The sequence below is a fragment of the Tursiops truncatus genome, chromosome 6 (assembly GCF_011762595.2).
Source record: "Tursiops truncatus isolate mTurTru1 chromosome 6, mTurTru1.mat.Y, whole genome shotgun sequence".
Taxonomy (NCBI): Eukaryota; Metazoa; Chordata; class Mammalia; order Artiodactyla; family Delphinidae; genus Tursiops; species Tursiops truncatus.
In genome coordinates, this window is record NC_047039.1 from 45544901 (window position 1) to 45557851 (window position 12951).

Genomic DNA, 12951 nt, shown 5'->3' on the forward strand with positions numbered 1-12951 from the left:
TTCAACACAGTAAAAACTGCATGTGCTTTATTCGCTTGTATTTCTTGATAGCAATTACACTCTGTCATTTAGGTACTCAATTTATATGTATAATCTGAATGGAATGAAGAGTAAATGTTACCATCCATTCTTCAATATCATTTACCAAATGAGTGTTTGAATTTAGAGTAAACAAACTCAAATTTTCTTTGTTAAGAGTTTAATAAATAAAACAAAGTGCAAACTTAATAACATGAAATGAAAAACATGTTTTAAAAGTTTTATTACAATATACAGATGAAATGTAATTTTATAAATAATTTCTAAATATTATAAATATGAGCGATGCAAGAAGGAATAGATAAATAAACAATAAATAAATAAATAACATCAGGGCAGTCATCACTTAGGGACTGATGACCCTGTAGCTGAATACTTTTATATATACTTGCTTATTACTTGCTTATTACTACTGACAAGTAATGGCTGAATTAATGCAATAAATTTTGTGGCTAAAGCAGAAATAAGTCTTTTGAAATGACCAAAGATGAATGTGCAAGGGTGATGTGGCATCTTAGTCAATGAGAATCATTTCAAGGTGACCCCAGGTCTCCATCCATAATTCTTATCCTTTCTTGCAAGTTGGTTGATGAAGACAAGGATCTCATGATTTCCACTCTGACAATTTCCCAGGCACAGTCACTGTATTTCTTCTCTTTCAGGTAGAGGTGGATTCCCTGGAAGTACCTCTTCACGGCCAGTGTAGGGCCCGTCACTCCCAGGGCAGTTTCTTCATCTCCCATCGCCTGCACCAAGCAGGCGTCCAGGTCCTCCAGCTGCTGATGGAGTCCAGTGTGGAGTTTGTCCAGGAGGGAGGTGTCCCAGGCGACAGAGGAGCGCTCTGTGTGGAAGAGGCGGAAGACCTGCTGGAGCATCTCGTGGAGGACAGAGGTGGCCTGGGCCTTCGGGAGCTGGCTGCCATCCACCATGTCCTGGGGGAAACCGAAGTCTTTTCTGTCCTTCAGACAGAAGAGAGGGGAGATTCTCCGCATCTGACCCAGAAGCATGAAGTTCTTCTTGCTAATCCGCACGTGGTTCTGAGACAGGTCACAGCCCAGAGATCCACCAGGGCCATAGCTGAACACCACCAGGGCGGTCAGTAGAGAGAGCACAAAGGCCATGGGGCAAATGAGGCTGCTGCTGGCCTGGCTGAGACGGGTGTCTGGGGGAGCCTTGGGGGTAGGTTCTCTGATGACATTCTTTCTAAGTATGGCTTTTAAATAGGGAAGACAGTTTCCATTTTCTGAAAATTTCTCTCTACTTTCATTTCCAATTTATGTTTTCATTTAGATATTTTCTTTTGACCTAAGACGATGTAATCAATCTAAACTCTTAATTTACAATAGAAGTTTAAGTTTCCCAGTAAACTTTGGATGTGTCAATCCAAAAGAATATCAATTAAATGAGAAACTAACTAAAGGATGAAGTATATGTAGGTATGTAAAGATTCATGCACATACTTATGTACACATTTTATTTTATTATTTTTTTCTTTGTACAATTTATTTATTTATTTTTGGCTGTGTTGGGTCTTCGTTGCTGTGCGTGGGCTTTCTCTAGTTGCAGCGAGAGGGGGCTACTTTTCATTGTAGTACATGGGCTTCTCACTGCAGTATCTTCTCTTGTTGTAGAGCACAGGCTCTTGGCATGTGGGCTTCAGTAGTTGTGGCATGCTGGCCCAGTAGTTGTGGCTCGTGGGCTTAGTTGCTCCGCGGCATGTGGGATCTTCCCAGACCAGGGCTCGAACCCGTGTCCCCTGCATTGGCAGGCGGGTTCTTAACCACTGTGTCACCAGGGAAGTCCCTGTACACATTTCAGTATGTATAAATATTGCTCTTCTCTGTGTTAGGAACAAAATTTGTCCTTGACTCTGGACTACATTTTTACCATCCTTACTTTATACATAGGAAGTTGGGTTCCCTCATCCCTATAGGTTTCTGTATTTTGTTAAGTAATTACCAGACCATGCATGGTAAATAAGCTGTTTAGAACCAAAGACTGGTTTTGTTTTCTGTTTTATTCAGAGCAGAGGCTTATGATTACTAGTGAATGAGCTTCTCAGGTGTTTCTCTTCTTCCTAGAATGCATTCATTCAAGTTCCGGAGGGTATTCTTCACTGGGGCCACAAGGTCAGGACTAATATACTAGACATTGCCCTTTCTTTCCACCATTTTTTTACAGGAGACCTATAGTGCTCCACAGGCTGGGCCAATACCCTCAGCAGGAATCCTGGTTCTTTTCTGGTGAATGTAGGTATGCAGATTTTAATTCCAAGATAATTAATTGTATTTTCCAGCACCGCCTCACTCACAAGGTAGTTATCACATCTAGTAGCACTTTCCTGGAATGACACAGTATCCTCAACCCAAACTCTCTGGGGCTCACTCCCTGAGGGCAGGCTCACCACATCCCGAGGAGTTCAGAATTCTACTCTGGAGGGGCTTGTTTCTTTGTTTGCAAAATAATTCATCTTCCAGGACCCGCACCCTTGTCCCTGGAGTGTTCGTGTTAAGGACCCTCTTTCTCAGTGGGGACCTCCTCCTCTCCTTACCTGTGTCCCCAGGTATCAAAAGTATGACCAGCCCGCAGATGCTGAAAGCAAAAGTTTGTTTTGTCTAAGTAGGTGGAGGAATTATTCAATTGCAATTGTTTCACCTTTAGTAGACAAGTTTTATTTTGCCAGTACAGCTTTTGTTGTTCAACTCTTTTAAACTGTTGAACTTTGTTACGCTCAGAATTTCTGAGTTGGCTATAGGGAATTCAGTGATGATGCTGTCTCTCATTAGAAGTTTGTGTCACAGAAACTAGTGACCTTCAGTTGTTCATTCAGTCTACGTATTTCTACTGGGCTTATTTGTTTGTCCATCTCTGCCTCGTGCTCAGAACGCAGAGCAGTGAGGCCCAGATTATGTCAGAGAGAAATAGCCTGGTTTCCTTTACTTATTCACAATGTTTTGTTTTAAATTTAAATAACAACCAAAAAAATTTAGGAACTTATTTTTTACATAGTGATTTACTGGCCATAGTTACTTTCCATTTCATCCTGAGGTTAATAAAATGGGAAGTAAAAGAACGGCAAAGGGGTTTCACCTTATTTTCTATGATTTTCAAGACTTGAGATTTTTTGTTTCTCGTTTCAACTTTCCTAGAAAGCAAAACTTGAGAGCTGTTTGTGGGCAAAAATAAAACAAAGGTAATTCTGAATGTCATGAAAGTGAAAAAAGAGAAGTGACGTTTCTGCTGACAAAATGGCAAAGTGTAAGTTAAACCTAAAAAAAGCATCAACCAAAGAATAGAAGGAATCATCGTATTTGAAAGATGTTAAGCAGCCACAAAGACAGAGCCAAGTGAGTCCAAAATTGTCCATGTTGTCCTGCCCTGAAATGGGCTCCCAAAGTGGTGAAGGAAGATAGAAAGACAAAGGACAAAAATTATTTAACATGTAAATTAGAGAGCCCTCTCATCGGTCAATTGGTTACGAAGTCTGTAACCTAAAGCAGAGATTTGAGAGATCTAGGCTAAATTGAAGCCCTTCCCTGCTACCTGAGCAATTCACACACACACATACACACACACACACACGCATGCATGCACGCATGCACACTTCCTGGTTAACTTTGCCAATTACAATATTGGATTACCTTAATAGTTCTCAATTCTATCCAAATAGACTGTCAGTTGGCAACAGTTGTATTCTCTGAAATTCCTTTATGTATGTCTGTGTTCACTCTTACTACTGAGTCAATGTGGAAGGGATGCAAGTGCAGTCATTATTCAAAGGGACATTGAGAATTTTCTCCCAACTGTAAAGTCAAGCAACATGATCTCATACTGGGAATGGATTTGAAAAACTGACAACATACTCTTAAGAAAGAGTTAATGCACCTTCAAACAGGAGCTATTTCCTCTGATTCCCCTTGCAATTTCACACCCAGAATGGCAGGCTCTAAGCCTCCAAGAGTCCTACAGTATGTAAAGCGAATAATGATTCAGGAGGCTGGGCCAGCTGAGCAGCCTGGAGGCAAGGAACACATTCTGACCCTTCTCTCCACACAGCTGCCTTAGCCCAAAGACACGTCCTGCCTGAAGCTGGGAGTATTTTCCCTCTCTAAGATGCAAAGCTAAGGAAGCAGGCTTAGCCAAGTTATTGGTGTCAGTTCTTTCCAGGAAAGAGCCTCTTTTAGCTCCGAAGAAAATGCTAGTGGAAGAAGAGAGACTTCTGCCTAGAACAGAAAGAATTCTGCTCTGCAGACTTGGTCAATATCCTAGTCCATCTTGGCCAGTAAGTGGCACTCTTCCTCCATAAGTGTTTTAACAGCCTCCAGAGTAAAATGGATCCTGCTTTCCAGTTCATTTTTGCTACAGCTGCTGTCACAATATTGTAACAAGGACATCCCCTCATTCCCAAAAATATTCATCAGAAGAAAAACAATAGCCTCTTATATAGGAGTTTCTGAAAAGTCCAGAACTTTCACTCAACTTTTGCTTTTAATTTGTGGCTTTGTACTCTTAAGGGGAAATTGGTGGCCAGAACCACAAAGGAACAGGACACAGCTGTATGAATGGCTGGTGCAGGTGAAGGAGGAGTGAATGAGGGGAGCATACTGCGAATTTCTACATTGGAGAGGAAGTACAGGCATACTTTGCTTTATCGCACTTCACAGATAATTGCACTTTTTACTAATTGACGGTTTATGACAACCCTACGTCAAGCAAGTCTATTGGTGCCATTTTCTAACAGCTTTTGCATACTCCATGTCTCTGTGTCACATCACCTTAATTTTCAGGAGTGTTCAAACCTTCACCGGCAGAAAAATTCTGACTTGCTGAAGGCCCAGATGACCATTAGTAGTTTATAATAATAAAGTCTTTTTAAAATTAACGTATGTATGTGTGGTCAGGCCACTCAAGATGGCTGCTCTCTTGCTCTCTGTACATCCCCTGCCCCACCAGTGCCTGCATCTTCACCTACACCCTATGCACATGACTGACCTCCTTCTGTACTTGCACCAAGCCCCAGCTAGTTAGTTATCTTATCAAAGGGGCGGTGAGGGGCGTGTCCCTCTAATGGTTTCCCTGGTAACTAATGAGCCCACCTGATGTCAATTCCCCTAGAACTGGCAATCTCCCCTTTGTTAGGGGAACCACTGACCAAAACTGCCCACCCTGGCCAGGCAAGATAGTAGCCACTTGCATGAGTTATCTTACAACAGCAGGTCCTGGTAAGGAACGTGGAACTAACAAGCTACCACCAACCAGAAGATTTCCGGAAAGGTCAAAAAGAGAGAGGAAATGCCAGTCCATATGTCCTACCAACCTCCCAGAATCCTTCTTACTGGAATCCATCTTGGCTGAACGATAGGCGCGCCACCACGAAGGACCCTGAGTCAGAATGATTGCTCAGAGACAACCCAGAAACTAACCCCATTACCATAAAACCTGAGACTGTGAGCCACGTGGCAGTTCTCCTGGGTTCCCTTACCCTGCTGCTCTCCTTTCGAGCACCCCTCCCCAATAAAGTCTCTTGCTTTGTCAGCACATGTGTCTCCTTGGACAATTCACTTACAAGTGTTAGACAAGAGCCCACTCTCAGGCCCTGGAAGGGGTCCCCCTTCCTGCAACACTTTCCCCCCCCCCAGGATCGAAGACTGCCACCAAGTCTGGCCCACTGCGCACCGCACACGGTGGGGTGTCACTCCAGGACCTTGCTTCAGACGTGTAAGCTCCCCCGTCCATTAAACCATTGATGTCTCTGTTGCTGACTCTGGGCTCTTCAATCTTGAAGCTGGGCAAGCACAGGACTTGCAGGCCTGTGAGGTGCAGCCCAACAATTGGCGGAGCAGCCAGGAGCCCGAGGAAACTGCCATGAGCACAGAGATGTTGGAAAATATGGGAAGGGTAATGGAAAGTTGCAGAGGCTGTCCACTAGCATGCAGGGCCCGAAAATTGCAGGGGTAATCGTGTGGTGGCTGTCTACTAGTTTGTGGTGGCTGTCCTTGGTTAATGGGGGCTGCCAAGAGATATGGAGAACAATGGTCTCTAATGGCTCTGCTGTTGTCTCAAAGTGAGCCTTTTGTAATTGGTTAAGCCAGCTTTCTAGAAGGAATTGGTATTTCTCTTATGCCTTTGAGATGTAAATGATCTACCTGGGCTCTCTGGAACCTAATCTTATGTGATCTCTAAAAGTAAAGGAGAAAGAAGAGCTTTTAGGTAAACTGTGTAGAAACAAACTATGTTTGGGGAATGTCTATATAAAATAGTCTCTCCAGATTTTGGTAACTTGAAACTAAACGAAGTTAAATGAAGAGAATTCATTGACTATCTGGGTCATTTCAAATAGGATAAAATATTGAAACATTAATTGCTGGGCAGGCCTAAGATTATCTACCCTTGCCTTCTTAGGAGAGAAAGACTAAAGTGTAAGTTTCCAATCAGGAAATGTACAATTACTTGCTTCTTGGTTTTTGCGAGAGATTAAGGTTTTTAAGGGTTAAGATTATAATCGGTTATAATTCTAGTTATTGTAACCAAGTTTATTTATGGATTACATTGTAATCAGGTCCTTAACCATGGCTTTTTAAGTCTTCTGTCATTCATAGACAGTGTTTGTTGTACTCTGATGTGTTTGCAAAAGTGCTTCATCTTCAAGAAGATTCATAGGAAGGACTTTTTGACAATAACAGGTCTCTGATAAATGTCAGATTATACCGCTGAACAGGGTAAGAAATTAAGGTATCCTAATGGAAAACCTGATGGCTTCATAAAAAGAAAACAAAAAGATTGGTTACTGAGTGAACTGGTGAATATGGTTATAATTTTTATGGATTTTGTCTGGAAAATTACTGGTATTTGTGTTTTCCAGATAGAAGGAAGCCCTTCCCCTCAAGTTGGTTACGATTTACAGCAATTTTGGTAAACTACACCTGTGGGTAGAATTAAAACATTTTTCTTTTCTCTCTGCCTGGTCCCTCCAGAAATTGGAGACTCGGGTTCTGAGCAGACTTATCAGGTGAATGGGAAAGACTGTCTCCGGGCATGTGCAAGAATCTCAATATTATGGGGACTAAGAAATCCACTGAGGCAGAGCCTGATGGCAGGCCTTGGGCATGACTTTCCAGGCCTTGAGAAGCCTGTTGGGAATTCAGTCTGAGACTCCTTCTGAGGAGTTCTACCTCAGCCAGTTTGGAGGAGCCTATATGATCAATTGACCAGACTTGTTTTGCAGACAAATTAGGCTTGATTTGTGGAGATGAGGGTAATTTTAGAGAGAAAAATATATGTTTCAGTGGATGTTAAATTCTAGTTTTGCTAATTGAGGTCTAGATTTATTGTGGTGGTCTGGAACTGAACCTACAATACTCTGAGCTATGCCTGTAAGTAACTGTGGTATGTATGAAAATAAAAGAATGTGATTCAGAAAAGCAAGGAGGGGAGGGCAAAAGGAGCCAGATATCAAAATCTGCAAATTAATACTATACATATTTCACTTCAGTTTAGAAAACTAACTTCTCTTCCAGATGTTTATGCAGGCCGCCATTTTGGAACTGAAAATACACATCAGTTACCTTTGATGTGAAGAGTGACTATATTTCAGCCTTCTCCAGAACACTTCACAGAATTCCATTTTTCAGACTGTCATGTTTTTGCAGGTGTTGAGAAAGAAGTGGGAGACTTCACTATTCTGATAGATATCCATATGAAAAAATAAGAAAATAGTTACCATATTTAAGCCCTAACTCTGTGGAAAATAGCCTAAGTGTTTTAAGATGTTAGTTTAGTACAATAATTCTTAGAATATTTTCACTTTATTGTACGTTTGAGAAAACTGAGGCTCAGAGAAGTTAGGATCACACATAATTGCTGGCAGCGTCAAGAGTCACTACAGAACCCTATATTGCATATTATAGGCAATTGAAAAAGTTTCATGTTTTAGAATTCAGGTTTAAAATATGCTTTGATCCCAAAATTAAATAAATGTCTTGCTCCCTTGTTTTCTTTTTATTGGTGCATACTATTTTATTTCTTTTTTGCTGGTTTCCACCTATTCTTTACCTTAGATATTGTGGAAGAGAACTTCCTTGATCCAGTTTCAGTCTTCCATCTTATGAAGGAATTGTCCCAGGCTATTATACTCATTGCAATTTGGTTATCTGTGCATCCCCAGGAGCCTGTGATTTTCATAAAGTTGATGCTCCACATTGAGGAGGAAATATAAATTTAATCAGGAAGAATGCAAATAATGTTAAAGAATAGAAGAATTCTTAGCATACCTATCTTTTCTAGAAAATGAAATGAGATTATAGTAGTAATACTAAAAACTGTGATAAAGGGAGAAATTAGGTAAACAGATGATTAAATTTCAATTCTGAAATTGAATTATCAGTATTAATTAGATTTAAGATAAAAGATATATCTGATGTTAACATGATGGAAAAACATTTCAATAAATGGTTCTAGGATGATTAGTTAGCAATCTAGGAAGAAATCAAAATAAAATCTCATCTCATACCATATGTGATAGTAAAATCTTGATGGAATGGAGAATTGACAGTAAGATTAGATTTAAAAAGGAGAGAGGAGGCCCACAGTAACCTTGTAAGCTCATGAGAAATAGCTAACCTATTAAAAAAAGTTGGTTATTTTTTAATATATACAAAATTTTAACTTCAGATGAAACAGGACATGGCTACAGAGACTTGCCTGGCAAGATGCCTGAATGAAGCCTGATCTCAGAATTTCCTTACCCTGAAACCAACAAAATAAGGAAAATTAAGTAAAATGTACAAAATACATAAGCAGCCATCAAAGAATGGAAGAGGAATAATATTTGAAAAGTGTTAAGACATGAATTAGGGAGGAACAATGGAATAGCTCATTTTATATGTCAGCTTGGCTAGACCATGGTACCCAGATACTTGGTCAAACACTATTCTAGATGTTTCTGTGAAGGTAGGTTTTACATGAGATTATAGAAATTTGACATTTAAGTCAGTAGACTTTAAGTAAAACATATTACCTTCCATATTACAGGTGGGCCTCATCCAATCAATTGAAGGCCTTAATAGAAAAAGACTGACCCTCCCAGGAATAAGAAGGAATTCTGCCAGATACTGCCTTTGGACTTGAACAGCAACTCTTCCCTGGGTTTCCAGCTTGCAGCCTACCCTGCAGATTTTGGACTTGCCAAGCCTCTACAATCACCTAAGCAAATTCCTTAAAATATCAATCTCTCTCTTTCTCTGGTTCCCGCTGGTTCTGTTTCTGGAAAACCCTGACCAATACAGGCTGGGAAGCCAAATGTTTCCAAGCCTTCTCCATCTGCTGAATGTTTCCATCTGCCCCTCCTCCAGAGGGGAGAACAAGATAGCAAAGGACAAAAGTCTGTTGAAATTTTACTAAGGCCCTGGCCAACGCCAAGTTGGAGAACAGCAAATCCAAATGTTGAGTGAGTAACCTCAGGAAAAGATTGGAGACACACACACAGTTGCAGGCCCTCCCTGCTACCTTAGCAATTTACACATACTCCCCAGGGAAATACCTCAATGAAGATATTGATTACAGAAATTCCTCTCAACTTATACCAAAATTGATACATTTGAATTTTTAAAAATGTCACTAAGCTCTCAGATACTATTCATTCATGCTTCTTAGTTTCTCTCTTTTGCTACCTAGGCAGAATTTTTACTACTGAGTACAATAGATGTCAAGATTGTTATTCAAAGTGGCAATGAGAATAGTTTTCTATTTAATAATAGTTGAAGTCTCATATTTGGAATAAATCTGTGAAACTAAAATTTTATTTTTGACAGTTGTTTAATGCATTATAAACCTGAGGTTTTCCTGGTTATCATTGAATTCCATGTCCAGGTTGGCAGCTCTGCCTGTTTTGTTGTATGTGGAAGGAGTAATTCAAAGGGAGGCTCTGGTCTGCATAGTGGGCTGTAGGAAGGGAACACATTTTTGTCCCTTTGCCTGATCCCAAAGAGTCCATGCCCTGCCTGAAGCCAGAGACTGGAGACTCTTTCTCTTTATAACAGAGAGTAAAGAAACAAGTTTATGACAGCATTAGAATTAATTGGTGCCAAGAAGAAGCCTTTTTGTAGCATGAAGGGACATCCCCAGGAAGTGGTAGGATTTCTGCATAGATCAGAGGCCTGTCCTCCAGTCTTGGTCGCTGCTGTTGTTGCACTTAGCCACCTGAGGGCTGTCTTCCCTGAGAGGAGCTTCATCTTCCCACCCATAAGCTGGATCCTGCTTTGCTTCCTTTTAGCTACAGCTACTATTACATCATACTCAGCTGAAATTAAGGAAAGCCTCTCTTGCAGATGCTTCTGCAAAACCTAGAAGTTTTATTTAACTTTTGCTTTCTACTTGTGTTGTTCTGCTTTTTAGGAAACCATTAAGCTGAAAAAACAGCAGAAGGGAGTTGTGTGAATGGTGAAGAGTTTAAGTGAATAAGAAGGATGGTCTGGGAATTTCTACCTTGGAGGGGAAGGAAATATTGTGATATGGGAGTGTATCCTGGAATGATGAGAGAGAGGGAGTGTGCCAGGTGCCAGAACTATTAAATAGATAGCATGTTCTTCTGCCATTTATCTAAATATTTATTCCCGTCTCTCAGATATCAATACAAGCCACCATTTCATCTCTGAATGTAAACAAGACACTTCTTTGAAATGAGGGACGAAATGACAATTTTTCAGCCTTCTCTAAAATTCACGACAGAATTCTGTTTTTTTAGGCTGCCTCCTTTGGAGGTCAGTTACTGAAAAGTAGGTCACAGTTCCTGAGAATTTTATAGAAAGAGACATATAATATTCTCATATACAACTGTCTGAAGGAAAACAGGAAAAAACCTAGTATATTTTAATTCCTTACTCTAATATATGATGCTAAATGCTTTAAAAAGCATGAGTTCATTTAATATTCATAAAAAATCTATAAATATTTTGAACCCATTTTATTTATGGAAAAACTGAGGCTTAGATTAAATGGGTTTCGCGACATAACACGTGTACAAGCAGAATGGAATTTCAATGAAAAATTTTTTATTGTGAGTTACGGGTGATTTTTTGAGCTTTGTATTCTGGATTTCTGTTATCATTGTTAAATCTGTTTTTTACTCCTGAATTATACACAACACTCTCTTGCTCTATGGATTTCCATGGTTCGTGTTATATTTTCAGACGGTTTTGACTATTTTTTTTCCTTTACCTTAAGTATTGAGAAAGAGGTTGCCTGATCCAGTTTCCCACTTTCCTTTTTTGAAGGAAGTCTGTCAGTCTTTATGTTCAGTATAATCTTTGTTATTTTGGAATCCACAGAAGATTGTGATATTCATAAAATTAGGAAAAATTACCAAGTAGTAATATAAAAGAATTCTTTTCGTATCTAGCTCTAATATAAAATGAAATGTGTGTAAAGTTGCTGTAGTAACCAGTGTCACAATGATGAAAGTTAAGTAATGTAACTAATAAAGCCAATAATTCCAGGAAACATTACATTATCAGTAGTAATTAGATTTTTTGATGAGGGATTGAATTAGTTATCTATTCCTGCCTAATGAATTTTTTTAAATGATGAGCAGCTTACTGATATACAAAGTAGTATTAACTTAGATAAATTATCATTGTAAGTAATTAAGTCATGATTTAAAATAAATACAATATTAAACACATTAATATGATTTGCCAGTACATCGATTACATAAAATCATTTAGAAAAAAGATATACTATGTAAAAAGGAAAACTATGCACAGAAAAACTAACCGACATTATTTACGAGATCCCATACTATTTCCTTCTCTACCTCAGAGTCACTAACTTCTCTGATTTACGCTTCTACCTACTCCATTGTGGTTTCCGCTTATTCACTCCACCAAGCCAAATCTCATTAAGGTTGCCAATGCCATCTATATTCCTGATGTGGTATGTAGTTTCAATCCACATCTTCCATGAATCCACTGATTTCTTCTAAGCACCTCATTTTCTTAAATACACTCTTATCACTGTTCTGTTATTGTCCTTGTAATGTATGGCCATTCCACCTCTGTTTCCTTTGTGGCTCTTCTCTCCCCTCCCTTTAAAGGTGAAAGATCCTCAGAATCAATTTTAAGTCTTTTTCTCACTCTTCACTATCTCCCCACACAACTGCCTCCATTTCTGGCTTTCATTTGCCAGATAAGGTATCTCCAGCTACAGCATTCCTTTTAAATTATAAACTCACATCTCCAACTTACAAATGACATTTGCACTTAAATGTCTTCCAGTCAACTAAAGAGGATATCTACTGCTTTTATTTTTATTTCCTGACATTCTCCACTCTTGCTTCTGGTGAGAGAATTCATTTGTTTTTCCTTCTTCTCATTATAGCATTAAGTATGATTATTATTTTTAGATTTCTTTCCCTTCAAAAATCAAAGAAACAAGAGGGCAGGAGCTGTATTTGTTGTCTTCACCTTTATATCCTGAGGGCAACATCCAACCTGGCTTACAGAAAGTCAGTTGTTAGTTTTAATTTGAATATAATGTGATGGGTAAATGAATTGTGACATCCATTTCTTTAATCAAGTTGCACAATCAGGCTTGGTGTTTCTTTTTAAAGAATAAACAAATACAAGAAGTTTTCTATAATAAAAATTTAATAAACAAGACAAAATAAACTAATTATAAAGAACATATTTTATTATATTACACAATTTAAGGTACACAAAATATTATAAAAATAAAAATAATTTAAATCTTATAAATAGTTAAATAAATAATTAAAATAGATAAATATTTAAGTACATAAATAAATATATCAGCATGGGCATCTGTGAGGGAATAGTACCTGTAGAGTAGAACATCATGTTGCTTAATATTCCTGAAAACACTTGACAAATTAACTCAATTCAGGGCATGATGAGAGCA

General features: G+C 39.0%; 2 protein-coding genes across 7 annotated transcripts in view; one reads left to right on the forward strand and one right to left on the reverse strand.

Moving 5' to 3' along the window:
* The window catches only part of IFNE (interferon epsilon), a 97689-nt gene extending 86595 nt beyond the window's left edge, over nucleotides 1-11094 (forward strand). For all 6 annotated transcript variants that reach the window (XR_012332479.1, XR_012332481.1, XR_012332480.1 and 3 more), the window contains one exon: nucleotides 702-11094. The gene's annotated coding sequence lies outside the window, so the exon portion shown is untranslated. The remainder of the gene's footprint in view (nucleotides 1-701) is intronic.
* Nucleotides 573-1160, reverse strand: LOC117312597 (interferon omega-1-like). Its single transcript, XM_033858022.2, has one exon. The coding sequence runs from the start codon at nucleotides 1158-1160 to the stop codon at nucleotides 573-575; it is 588 nt and encodes a 195-aa protein (XP_033713913.1).
* Nucleotides 11095-12951: the final 1857 nt, after the last annotated feature.